The sequence below is a fragment of the Chiloscyllium plagiosum genome, unplaced genomic scaffold (genome assembly GCF_037043375.1).
Source record: "Chiloscyllium plagiosum isolate Xiang-an unplaced genomic scaffold, Cpla_swu_hap1 HiC_scaffold_5, whole genome shotgun sequence".
Lineage (NCBI taxonomy): Eukaryota > Metazoa > Chordata > Chondrichthyes > Orectolobiformes > Hemiscylliidae > Chiloscyllium > Chiloscyllium plagiosum.
The window spans coordinates 107,469,499-107,483,962 of NW_028270143.1; the positions used below are offsets into that span (position 1 = coordinate 107,469,499).

The following is a 14,464-nucleotide window of genomic DNA, read 5'->3' on the forward strand; positions in this document are numbered from 1 at the left end:
AGCACTTGAATTGCCATAACGTTCAAGGCTATGGGCCACTTGCTGGAAAGTGACATTAATTTAGATTTGGCTCAGTTTTTAGTGCAGACTCGATGGGCCAAAAAGTTTGCTTACTGTATGATTCTATGATCCACAAAAGGTCAGTCACTCCACCGCCAACGTTCAGCAACAGCAGTGTGTACTATCAAAAAGATGCACTGCAGAAATTTACCAAAGATCCTTCGATAGCATCTTCCAAACTCACAATCACTACAATCTGAAAGGACAAAGGCAGCAGAAATGTGGGAATAACTGCACTGATGAGTTGCCTTCCAAGCCATTCGCTATCCTAACTTCGAAGTATATCACTGTTTCTTCAGCATCTTTGGGTCAAAATACTGGAATTCCTTCTCTCACTTCTTCATTTTGGGTAACCCATAGCAGATGGACTGCAGTGATTCAGGAAGGCAGCTCATTACGACATTTTTAAGGGCAACTTGGATAAGGGCAACCAGCCATACCGCATCCGTGAATTTTAAAAAAACTCCATGGTTTCTCCAAAAAGAAGACTGGTCAACAGGTCTTGTTGACATTCAGTCATGGTGTTTTATCAGGTAAGTTAATGTCCATTGATATTCAGTAGAAGGTAAATGATTATCTTTTGCACTTGGCATAGTGGTTTGGTTGTGTCGCCACAGTTTTACCAGACCATAGGGGCTGATCTCTCATTAGAAGCAACTGGTGGTGATTTAACCTGAGGGCCACCAGACCTCAGGTGAGGGAAGAGGTTGAGAAGGAGAGTCCTTCATGGTATCCTCAAACCGGAGATGGGAATTAAACCCACGCTGTTGACATTCCACTGCTCTGCAAACTAACAATCCAGCCGACTGAGCTAAACTGATTCTCCAGCATAGTGGTAATGTCACTGGTTTAGTAATACAGAGCACCAGGCTAGTGCGTGGTTTTGCATCCCACCATAGTAGGTCATGAAATTTGAATTCAAATTCAAGAAATCTGGTATGAAAAGCTAGCTTGATGGCAACAATGTATCTGTTTCATTAGTGTCCTTTAGGGAAGTGTGACGCCAGACCCATAGCAACATGACTGACTTTTATTACCCACTGGGTGATTAGCAATGACAATAAATGCTGACTGAGCCAATAATGTCCACATCTCAAGAATGAATGAATGAATAAAAAAAGTCAATCCTATTTCAAAGAGAACAAACAACTAGACCCTGTATTTGTGAAAAATAAAATTGTTACACTGGATATTGGCTCATGGTTTGAGCTGAGATTTTGACCTTTCATTCTTTAACATTTTGGAGAATATAATCCCATTTTTATCCATACCTTATACCATGGATCAATCTAGTGATTCGTTGTTGCTCTGGCCCCCTTATGCACATGAGATCTTGTCATGGCTGAGTGTTTAAGGTGCTTGATTAGAATCTCATCCACATCGGATCAGATCTTACTGACGTTGTTTGTCTACATCTCTGATATTAATCCTGTACTTCCAGCATTCATTGTTGGTTAAAGCAAAAAATAATTTTTAAATATAGGAACCAAATTTTTTTAACTTCCTTCATGAGATGTGGGATCACTGGCACTTCTTTTAAATTTCAAAAATATACTTTATTCATAAAAATATCTTTTTTGCATATTCATTAATCAGTTCGGTTCTGTATAGTAGCATAAAAAGAAACCACCAAATATTGGAGTTTGATTCTATCCAACAAGCAAACCAAAGGCATCTCTTAGTTGTAGAAGACCTGTTTACATGCATTTGAGGCACCAAGGTGTCCAATAACTGAATGGACGCCCATTTAACTTTGGCAGAAAAACCTTAGATGGTGGTCTTTCCCCATGGCGCCTTGGTGGCAGCTGCCCCAAGCTTTCGTGCATCCCTTAACACACATTCCTGGATCTGGACCGCTGGCATTTGTTACTCATCCCTGATCACCTTCAAAATGAGTGACTTGCTGGGCCATTTCTGAGGGCAGTCAAGAGTCTATGGATCTGTACTCCCATCCGGCAATGCTCAATAAGGATGGCAGGTTAATTTTGCTAAAGGCCATTTATGAACCAGATTTATTTTTTCTGACGATGAATGTTGGGCACATGGATGGTTGTCATGGTCACCATCTTGAGACCACTTTCAATTGCAAATTTTTATTAACTGAATTTCCATTATTTGCTTGAACTAATGTCTGCAGAGCATTAGCTTGGATGATACTGATCCAGTGATACTACCACTGTGCCAATTTATGCCCTGTCCACAAGAAACCAGGCCAAACCAATCTTTCTGGTTACTGTGTAAGGCTTTGGAAGATGTAACCAACATCTATTGAGATGCTATCACGCAGCTATTCTCAGTTGTTCAGTGACTCTTCATTTTGGTTTTTGGCAGAATCACTCTGTTTTAGAACTCCCTTGCAGCACTGAGGATTGACAAAGAATCTGATGTTAGATGAGAATGATAACTCTTTATATGCTTTGCATACTATTTTGCAATAAAAGTACAAATGACCATAAATAATTCTATTCTATTAAATTGTTCTTTTAATGGGTGTAATACCATGGAGCTCCAGAAAATTCTTAGCCGGTCAACAAATTTTTTGGTGTGGAAATATTTCCACTGGCTGGAAACCTACTTAACACAAAAGAATGTGGTTGTGGTTGTGGTTGTTAGGACTGAAATTGCTGGAATTCTAAGGGCATTGTTTCAGGAGCTCCTCAGGCAGTGTCCTGCCCCTCCACCTTTAAAGTCTTCATCAATGACCAGCCATCTGTCATAAGATCAGAAGTCAGGTGATTTACAGATTGCACACTGTTCAGTGCTATTTGCAACTTGTGACTCAACAGAAAATGAAGCTGGCTGTGCTGACATGCAACTTGCCCTGGATAACTTCAAGATTTTGTTTATGATTTGTAGCAAGTAAGTGTAGCAGTTCACAGGCAAAGACTGTCTCCAAGAGAGCAAACTACGTCCTGGAACATTTAATGGTTTCACCATTGTTGAATTCTCTCAACATCAATGTTCTGAGGGTTGCCACTGACGAGAACTTTAATCAGACGAGCTAAATAAATTTTGTGGCTAAAACTACACTTCCCAATTACATACCTATATCACTGTTCCGACATGGTTGCTGGGTCAAAATCCAGCTGACTGCAGCTGGAGACCCTTTACTTGCAAACTGATGTGGTTGAAGAAAGTAGAAGGCTTTGCCTGTCTCAGGCATTAAAGATGTTGATTAATTGCCAGTCTTTGTAGTGATACATCAATCTTGTCAATGAAGGAAAGAAATTCTTTCCTGTACTTGCCATTTATTAGGAACAGAGTTCAGTATTTTGGCACCATGTCACAAATGAATAAAGACTCAAGAATAAATTGAGGACTAACTTTACTACTTTTGCAATAAAGCGAAGGTCAAACATTTGCAGAAATTTGACATATTGAAGTTCCTGAGGGTTGTGAATATTCTCAGTATTATTTGCAGACATGAAAAGCCGTTTCTTAAATAGAAGCTCTGAGCAAAGGTTCAGTGTTCAGTTATTCACTTGGAGCTAAAATGTTCCTTATTCTTTTACTTATTTGATCCCATACAATCTCCCTGACCCAGTATGTATGTTCTGCTGACTTTTTTGCTGATTTATTCTGATGTTCGTTTTCTTGTTTCAGGTTCACTTCCCAGATGTGGAGCGGGTGGAATGGCTAAATAAGGTACTTCAACTTGATTGTTTTTCTTGAGGAAAGTACTTATGTATAAATGCAATCCAAAAAAAACCTGGAATTAATTACTGATACAATGTTTTGGGACCAACTTTGATTAAATATATATTTCTGTTACATAGTTTTAGAAATCTTTAAATCTGTGATATACATGCGTTAAGCAAACATATTAAGGGATGTGGGCCAAAGGCAGGAATATGCAGTCAGGCCATAGATCAGCCATGATATCATTGAATGGTGGAACAGGCTTGAGGGGCTGAATGATTTACTGCAGTTCCGATATTCACTAACACTTCTGGTTTGTAAGCTTGGTATCTGTTTCAAAAGCTACCTTTTCCTATACTACACCATATCTCTCCAATTGAGAAGGTGAAAAAATCTCTGTTCTGTAAATGCAAATAATTAAGAAGGCAACTGCAACATTGTTACATATTGCAACAGAATGGAATATATAGGGAGGGAGATTTTGCTGCACCTGTATAGGGCCTTGGTGATACTACATCTGGTGTACTTTGCAGTTTTGGTCTCCTTAGTTGGAAAGATATAATAATGTAAGACACAGTTCGGAGAAGATTGATTTGATTCATTGCTGAGATGAAAAATGTTTTGCTGGAAAAGCGCAGCAGGTCAGGCAGCATCCGAGGAGCAGGAGAATCGACGTTTCGGGCATAAGCCCTTCTTCAGGAATGAGGAGGGTGTGCCAAGCAGGCTAAGATAAAAGGTAGGGAGGACGGACTTGGGGGAGGGGCATTGGGAATGCGATAGGTGGAAGGAGGTTAAGGTGAGGGTGATAGGCCGGAGAGGGGGTGGGAGCGGAGAGGTCGGGAAGAAGATTGCATTCATCCCTTGTGGTTGGAGGGTTCCTAGGCGTGAACGTTTCAGAGAGCACCTCTGGGACACCCGCACCAACAACCCAACCGCCCCGTGGCTGAACACTTTAACTCCTCCTCCCACTCCGCCAAGGACATACAGGTCCTTGGCCGCCTCCATCACCAGACCATGACAACACGACGCCCGGAGGAAAAGCGCCTCATCTTCCGCCTAGGAACCCTCCAACCACAAGGGATGAATGCAGATTTCTCCAGCTTCCTCATTTCCCCTCCCCCCCACCTTTTCTCAGTCCCAACCTCAGACTCAGCACCGCCTTCTTGACCTGCGATCTTCTTCCTGACCTCTCTGCCCCCACCCCCTCTCCGGCCTATCACCCTCACCTTAACCTCCTTCCATCTATCGCATTCCCAACGCCCCTCCCCCAAATCCCTCCCCCCTACCTTTTATCTTAGCCTGCTTGGCACACCCTCCTCATTCCTGAAGAAGGGCTTATGTCCGAAACGTCGATTCTCCTGCTCCTTTGATGCTGCCTGACCTGCTGCGCTTTTCCAGCAACACATTTTTCAGCTCCGATCTCCAGCATCTGCAGTCCTCACTTTCTCCTCATTGCTGAGATGGTATGCTTATTGTATGCATAAAGGCTGAACGTATTAGACCCATACCCACTTCATTTCAGAAGAATGGAAAGTGATCTTACTGTAACAGATATGATCCTGAAGGTACTTAGCAGAGATTCGGGAGGATGTTTCATTTTGTGGAAACTAGGGAATAAAGTCCAAGACATCATCTTTTCAAGTCTGAGCTGTGGTCATTTCGTTTTCTAAGCATAGTTAGATTGTTGGATTCTTCTCCCAGAAACATTAGAAAATAGGAGAAGACTTTAGGCCATTTTGTCCATTCAAACCTACTCCACTATTCAACGTGTTCATGGCTGATCATGTAACTCAGTACCCTGTTAGCCCTTTGATCCCTAAGAGCTAACCTTTCTTGAAAGTCTTCACTCTTTTTTTGGCCTCAAATGCTTTCTATGGTAGAGAGTTTCTCAGACTCGCCAGTCTTTTTGGATGAAGACGTTTCTCTACATTTTGGCCATAAGTGGCTTACTCCATATTCTTCTTCTGTGAATCACAAGAAGCTGGCATCTAATTTCAGGAGTAACAGGGAAGGCAAATGGACTGTTGGCCTTTATTTCAAAGGGAGTGGAATATAAACGTTGGGAAGGTTTGCTTAAACAGTACAAGGATCTGGTCTGACCAGAACCGGAATACTGTGGACAGTTTTTGGCCACTTAGCTGAAAGAAAGATATACTGCCAGCATTGCAGGCAATCCAGAGAACATTCACTAGGATCATACCCAGTCTGGAAGGGCTGTCTAATGAGGAGAGGTTGAGTACTTGTTGGAACAACAAACAATGGCCCCATCTCATCATCTTGCCCTGCTGTCAGTCCAACTTGAAGGTCACTTTGTGTCTTGGCGTTGGACTAAGGGACACTGACTTGCAAAGACCAATTTGCTTTACATGCAGGAACACATAAGCATCTCCTGCATTTAAGCAGGATGAATCATATAACTAATAGCTTTATTTCTTGGTGTTCGCTCACTTTGCACCTACTTGGAGGATGCCAGCCTCAGTGTCTTGAATTGCTTTTTAGTGTCATCAGAGAAGCAGGAAGCTTATCATGGTAGGAACCCTGGATAGTCAAGGGGTAGAAGTTGATCTGTGGCATGAAGTCACATCGGTCTCACACACCAAACATTTGTCAGCAACTTACATGGCATAAACTGCACAAACCTGAACTAAATGACTGTGGGGGTATGAAGGTCAAAAAGGAGCAGTCCCTGTGGAGTCGAAGGGTCTATGTCAGACAGTGTTAATAGTTAGTCATATGGTTACTCTGATTCTAATCCAGGTGATTAGCCATGGTCAGTTAGGTGCTGGTCTGATAAGAGTCCAAGATCTGTGTTTGCAGTCTAGTGATTGGGCCATGGCCTCCAAAAGGTTATATGTTATAGGTGTGCAGATTACAGATGTATCAGTCAGGATACCGTGGAGTCATCAGTGGGCCAGTTTTTCTTGGACTGAGACAAAGGGAGGGATTGAGTATGATGGAAGTGAATGGAAGACCAGATAGTGATGATGCAGGAGCAGAAAAGATAATAAAACCAAGTTCAAAATTGGATGGATGGAGGGTCAGGTGATGTGTTTCTGCATGATGTGGGAGCTGGTGGACCCCATTGTGGTTCCCAGTGACTGCGGTAAATGTTGGTTGCTGGAAGAACACCGACTCAGAGTCGATGAGCTGGAATGTGAGCTTCAAACATAGTGACACATGAGGGAGGGGGACACTTACCTGGACGCTGTGCTTCTGGAAACAGTCACACCTCTTAAACTAACTAACTCGAATTCAGCCAGTGGTCAAGGACAGCAGGGTGTGGCTGTGACTGAGGCAGGTCGAGGGATCCAGGAAGTAGGAGCCTAAGCCTCTGTCGTTGTCCAACAGGTTCAAGAGTTTTACTCCCTGTGTGGATGGGAATGGGGACTGCAGGGAGGGTGAACTGACTGACCACAGCACTGTGGTGCACGTTAACATTCAAGTGGAGGGAGAGAAGAGAAATGTTGTTGTAATTGGGAATAATACAGTTAGAGGCGTAGATACTGTTCTGTGACCAGAATTGAGAGTCCTGAAGATTGTGTTGCCTGCCTGGTGCTCAGGTTCAGGATATCTCATCTGGGCTGCAGAAGAACTTTGAATGGGAGTGTAAAGATTCAGTGGGTTGTGGTCCATGTAGGTACCAGCGACCTAGTTGAAACAAGGATAGAGGTTCTGCTAGGGGAGTACAAACAGCTAGGAGCTCAATTTTAAAAAGCAGAGCCAAAAAGGTGGTTCTCTCTAGATTACCACCTCAGCCATGAACTAATTGGCACAAGATCAGTAAGATTGAGCCACGCATTTACCTGCTTAAAGATTGGTGTATGAGAAATGGGACATTGGCACCAGGACTATGGAAGAAGAACCCTATTCCAATGTGATGGTCTTCATCTGAACCGAGCTGGAACCAGAGTCTGTGAATTGCATAACTATGGCTGTAAACAGGGCTTTAAACTTAAATAGCTGGGGGGAAAGGCTCATAGGAGAAACTAAAGAAGGAGGTAAGAGTGTAGAATTCAGGCTAGGTTATGAAAATCTCCAGCACAGACACAAATAGGACAGTGTTTGGAAAGGGTTAGCAATCAAACCTCAAGCAAACTGGACAAATGAATGACAGTGAGAAGAGGGATGTTTAATACAGGATCAAGGTGTTATGTCTGAGTGCAAGCAGTGTAAGGGATAAGGTAAATGAGCTTGTTGCGTAGATCTATATTGGCAGGTATGATGTGGTGGGCATCACGGAGACGTGGCTATAAGGGGATCAGAATTGAGAGCTGAATATTCAAAGATATACATCCTATTGAAAAGATAGGCAGGTGGGCAGAGGGGGTGGGGTTGCCTTATTAGTAAGAAATTAAATTAAATAGAAATAAAGTAGCGTCAGATGGTGGAGAATCTGAGTGGGTAGAATTTAGGAACTGCAAAAGTTTTGAATAAAAATAGTTGAAGTTATGTACAGGCTTCCTAATAGTAGTCATATACAGGGGCGCAAGATCCACCAGGAAGGAGAAAAGATGTGTAGGAAAAGCAAAGTTACAGTAATCACTAGGTATTTCAATGTGCAAGTGGACTGGGAAAATCAGGTTGGCAACGGATTGCAAGAAAAGCAGTTTGTGGAATACCTCTGAGATGGCTTTTTGGAACAGCTTGTGGTGAACCCCACTAGGAAACGGACAATACTGGGTTTAATATCGTGTAATGAGGCAGACTTGATAAGAGAGCTTAAGGTAAAGGAACCCTCCAGAGACAGTGATCGTAATATGATTGAATTTAGTCTGCAATTTGAGAGGGAGAAGATTAGAATCAGAGATAATGGTATTATAGCTGAATAAAGGCAACTACAGAGGTCTGAAGGAAGAGCTGGGTAGAATTGACTGGGAGAGGAGCCTAGCTGGAAAGACAGTGGAACAGCTACGGCAAGAGTTTCTGGGAGTAATTCTGGAGACATAGCAGAGATTCACCCCAAGGAAAAAGGAAGCATGGTATAGGGAAGATGAGGCAACCATGACTGACCAGGGAAGTCAGGGATAGCATAAATGCAAAAAAGAAAGCATATAATGTGGCATAGGGCAGTGGGAAACCAGAGGATTGGGAAGTTTACAAAAACCAACAGAGGGCAACAAACAGATGAAGGAGAAGATTAAATATGAGGGAAACCAATCAGTAATATAAAAGAAGACTATAAGAGTTTTTTTAGATATATAAAGGGCAAAAGTGGGCATTGGGCTGCTGGAAAATGATGCTGGAGAGATAGTAGTGGGCACCAAGGAAATTGCTGAGCAGTTGAATAGTTGCTTCGTGTCAGTCTTCACGGTGGAAGACGTGAGTAATTTCCCAAAATTCAAGGGAGTCATGGCAGAGCTAAGTATGGTGGTCATCATCAAGGATAACATAGAACATCACAGCGCAGTACAGGTCGTTCGGCCCTTTATGTTGTGCCGACATGTGGACCCAATCTGAAGCCCAACTAACATTCACTATTCCATTTCCATCCACATGTTTATCCAATGACCATTTAACTGTCTTTTAAATTTGGCAAATCCACTACTGTTGCAGGTAGTGCGTTCCATGCCCTTACTACTTTGGGTAAAGAAACTACCTCTGTCATCTGTCCTATACCTATCACCCCTCAATTTAAAGCTATATCCCCTCGTGCTAGCCATCGCCATCTGAGGAAAAAGGTTCTCACTGTCCACCCTATCTAACCCTCTGATTATCTTATGTCTCAACCACCTCCTCTTGAACGAAGACAGCCTCAAGTCTCTCAGCCTTTCCGCAAAGTCCATCCCTACATACCAGGCAACATCCTACGAGGTTCATCTCCTCTGAACCCTATGCAGAGTTTCCACATCCTTCCGCTAGTGCGGTGACCAGAACTATACACAGTACTCCAAATACAGTTGCACCAGAGCTTTGTACAGCTGCAACATGACCTCGTGGATCCAAAACTCAATCCCTCAACCAATAAAAGCTAACATACCGTCTGCCTCCTTGCCACCTGAGTTAATACGGTTATTAACTTTGAGGGATCTATGTACATGGACACAGATCTCTCTGCTCATCCACACTACCAAGAATCTTTCTAATGGCCCAGTACAGCTCCTTCCAAAGTGAATCGCCTCACACTTTTCCATATTAAACTCCTACTTGCCACCTCTCAGCCCAGCTCTTCAGCTTATCTATGTCCCTCTGTAACCTGCAACATCCTTCAGCACTATCCACAATTCCACCAACCTTCGTGTCATCTGCAAATTTATTAACCCATCCTCCTATAGATCATTTATAAAAATGACAAACACCAGTGGCCCTAAAACAGATCCTTGTGGTACACCACTAATAACTAAACTCCAGGATGAGCATTTCCAATCATCCACCACCCTCAGCTAGCGAATTTCTGATCCAAACCGCTAAATCACCCTCGATCCCATGCCTCCAAATTTTGTGCAAAAGCCTACCGTGGAGAACCTTATCAAATGCCTTACTGAAATTCATAGACACCGCATCAACTTCTTTACCTTCATCCACCTATTTGGTCACATCTCAAAGAACCCAGTAAAGTTTGTGAGGTACGACCTATCTTTCACAAAAGTGTTAACTATCCTTAATCAACTTATTCCTCCTCTAGATGATTATAAATCCTATCTCTCATAATGCTTTCCAACACTTTACCCATATCTGGCACGGTGGCTCAGTGGTTAGCACTGCTGCCTCACAGCACCAGGGACCCGGGTTCAATTCCCGCCTCAGGCAACTGTCTGTGGAGTTTGCACATTCTCCCAGTGTCTGTGTGGGTTTCCTCCGGGTGCTCCGGTTTCTTCCCACAGTCCAAAGATGTGCAGGTTGGTGAATTGGCCATGCTAAATTGCCGATAGTACTAGGTGCATTAGTCAGGGGTAAATGTAGGGGGAATGGGACTGGGTGGGTTGCTCTTCGGAGGTCGGTGTGGACCTGTTGGGCTGAAGGGCATGTTTCCACACTGTAGGGAATCTAATCTAAACCGAAGTTAAGGCTCACTGGTCTATAATTACCAGGGTTGTCTCCACTCCCTTTCTTGAATAAGGGGACAATATTTGCTATCCTCCAGTCTTCTGGCACCATTCCTGTGGACAATGACAATGTAACGATCAAAACCAAAGGCTCAGCAGTCTCCTTCCTGGCTTCCCAAAGAATCCTAGGATAAATCCCATCTGGCCCAGGAGACTTACTTATTTTCACACTTTCCAGAATTGCTAACGCCGCCTCGTTGTGTACCTCAATCCCGTCTACTCTAATAGCTGGTATCTCTGTATTCTCCTCGACAACATTGTCTTTTTCCAATGTGAATACCGATGAAAAATATTCATTTAGTGCTTCCCCTATCTCCTTGGACTGCACGCACAACTTCCCATTACTATAGTTGATTGGCCCTAATCTTTCTCTAGTCATTCTTTTATTACTGTTATATCGATAGAAAGCTTTAGGGTTTTCCTTAATCCTATCTGCCAACGACTTCTTGTGTCCCTTCCTGGCTCTTCTTGGCTCTCTCCTTTGGTCTCTCCAGGCTAACTTGTAACTCTCTAGCTGAGCATTTATGTCTCATCCTAACATAAGCTGCCACCTTCCTCTTGACAAGACATTCAACTTCTTTAGTAAGCCATGACTCCCTCGCTTGACTAATTCCTCCCTATGGGGAGAAAGTGAGGTCTGCAGATGCTGGAGATCAGAGCTGGAAATGTGTTGCTGGAAAAGCGCAGCAGGTCAGGCAGCATCCAGGGAACAGGAGAATCGACGTTTCGGGCATAAGCCCTTCTTCAGGAATGGTTCCTGAAGAAGGGCTTATGCCCGAAACGTCGATTCTCCTGTTCCCTGGATGCTGCCTGACCTGCTGCGCTTTTCCAGCAACACATTTCCAGCTAATTCCTCCCTATCTGACAGGTACATATTTACAAAGGACACAGTGTAGCTGTAACTTGAATAAGCTCCACATTTCAATTGTGCCCATCTCGGCAGTTTCCTTCCCCATCCTTTGCATCCTAAATCTTGTAATTGCATCATAATTGCCTTTCCCCCAAGAATAACTCTTGCCCTGCGTTATATGCCTATCCCTTTCCATTGCTAAAGTAAGTATAACCGAATTGTGGTCACTATCACCAAAGTGCTCATCTACCTCCAAATCTAACATCTGGCCAGGTTCAGTACCCAGTACCAAATCCAATGTGGCTTCGCCCCTTGTTCGCTTGTCTAAATATTGTCAGGAAACCACCCTGCACACATTGGACAAAAACTGACCTATCGAAAGTACTCTAACTTTAGTATTTCCAGTCAATATTTGGAAAGTTGAAGTTCCCCATAACAACTACCCTGTTACTCTTGCTCCTATCCAGAATTATCTTTGCTATCCTTTTCTCTACATCTCTGGAACTATTTGGAGGCTTATAGAAAATTCCCAACAGAGTGACCCCCTTTCTTGTTTCTAACCTCAGCCCATGCTACCTCAGTAGACGGGTCCTCAAACATTCTTTGTGCCACTGTAATATTGTCCTTGACTAGCAATGCCACCCCTCCCCCTCTCTCTTACCATCTTCTCTGTTGTTACTGAAACATCTATATCCCAGAACCTGCTGCAACCATTTCTGTCTCTGCTCTATCCATGTCTCCAAAATGGCTACAATATCAAAGTCCCAGGTACCAACCCATGCTTCAAATTCTCCCACTTTAATCCAGAAGCTCCTGGCATTGAAGTAGACACACTTAAAACCACCTTCCTGCTTTTGCGACCTTGAAACCATATTTCTGACCTCACTATTTTCAACTTCCTGGACACTGGAACTCCAGTTTGAGTTCCATCCCCCTACTAAATTAGTTTAAACTAATAGCATTAGCAAATTTCCCCCCAGGGTATTGGTACCCCTTTTGGTTCAGGTATAGACCATCCTGTTGTAGAGGTCCCACCTACCCCAGAAAGAGCCCCAATTATCCAGGTATCCGAAACCCTCCATCCTGTACCAGCCCTGTAGCCATGTGTTCAACTTCTCTGTCACCCCATTCCTTGCCTCGCTCAAATGTGGCACGGGCAACAAACCAGAGATAACAACTCTATTTGTTCTAGCACTAAGCTTCCACCATGGCTCCCTGAATTTCCACCTTAAATCCGCACCCCTTTTCCTACCCATGTCGTTGGTGCCTATGTGGACCACGACTTGGGGCTGCACACCTTCCCTGTCAAGGATCCTGAAAACGCGATCTGAGACACCATGAAACCTGGCATCTGGGAGGCAACACACCAACTGTGAGTCTCTCTCGCTCCCACAGCACCTCCAATCTGTCCCCCTAACTATGGAGTCCCCAATGACTAACACTCTGCTCATCTCCTCCCTTCCCTTTTGAACAAAGGTACAGGCTCTGTCGAAGAGACCTGTACCTCATGGCTTACCCCTGGTAAGTCCACCCACCCCAACAGTATCCAGAACGGTATAGTTGATATTGAGGGAGGCCTACTGGAGTTCCCTGTACTGCCTGCCGGCTCCCTTTCTGTCCCTTGACTATAACCCATCTGCCTCTTTCTTGCACCTGAGCTATGACTACCTCACTCTAACTCCTCAGAAACCCCCTCTAAAGGTCCTCGACAAATTGAATGGCCTGAAGGTGGATAAATTATCTGGACGAGATGGACTTACACCCCAGAGATCTAAGGGAGATAGCTGAAGAGATAGCGGAAGTGTTTGATGATCTTTCAGGAATTTCTAGGGTGAGGGAGGGTCCCACAGGACTGGAAAATCACTAATATGACATCCCTGTTTAAAAGGGAGTAAGGCAAAATGTGGAAAATTACAGGCTGGTTAGCCTAACCTTGGTCATGGGTAAGATTTTTGAATCTATTGTGAATTATGAAATTCTGATTACTTGAAAGTGTATGGTAAAGTACGGCAAAGGAGGCATGGTTTCATCAAGGGGAGGTCATGCCTGACAAATATATTAGAATTCTTTGAAGAAGTAACAAGCAGTTAGACCAAGGAGAGCCGATGGATGTTATCTATTTGGACTTCAAGAAGGCCTTTGACCAGGTGCTTTACAGGAGGTGACTCAGTAAGATGAGGGCCCATGGTGTCAGAGGCAAGGTGCCAACGTGGATTGAAGCTTGGCTGTCTGGCAGAAAGTAGAGAGTGGAGATAAAAGGGTCCTTCGCAGGATGGCAGCCAGTGACAAGTGGTGTTCTGCAAAGCCAAGTGTTGGGACCACAACTTTTCACTTTTACATTGATCGAGATGAAGGAACTGAGGGCAGTCTAGTTTCGTTTGCAGATGATACAAAAATAGGTAGAGGGACAGGTAGCATTCAGGAGGCAGGGAGGCTGCAGAAGGATTTAGACAGGTTAGGAGAGTGGGCAAAAAAGTGGCAGGTGGAATACAATATGGGAAAGTGTGAAGTCATGCACTTGTTAGGAAGAATAGCAGCATGGACTATTTTCAAAATAGGGAGAAAATTCAGAAGTCTGAGGTGCAAAGAGACTTGGGAGTTCTAGTCCAGGATTCTGTCAAGGTAAACTTGCAGGTTGAATCAGTAGTTAGGAAGGCAAATGCAATTATGGCATTTATTTTGAGAGGACTTTTTTTTATAAAAGCAGGAAAGTACTTCTGAAACTCGAAGGCTCTGGTCAGACCACATTTAGAGTATTCTGCACAGTTTCATAACCTCAGGAAGGATGGACTGGCCCTGGAGCGTGTTTTGAGGAGGTTCAGGAGAATGGTTCCAGGAATGAAAAGCTTAATGTATGAGGACCGTTTGAGGA

At 43.6% G+C, this 14,464-nt stretch overlaps 1 protein-coding gene across 4 annotated transcripts in view; it reads left to right on the forward strand.

Moving 5' to 3' along the window:
* Nucleotides 1-14,464, forward strand: part of LOC122550103 (extended synaptotagmin-2-A) — a 225,403-nt gene that overhangs the window by 70,858 nt on the left and 140,081 nt on the right. For all 4 annotated transcript variants that reach the window (XM_043690689.2, XM_043690690.2, XM_043690691.2 and 1 more), the window contains exon 2: nucleotides 3,664-3,705. In XM_043690689.2, coding sequence (XP_043546624.2) covers nucleotides 3,664-3,705 — 42 coding nt within the window. The remainder of the gene's footprint in view (nucleotides 1-3,663; nucleotides 3,706-14,464) is intronic.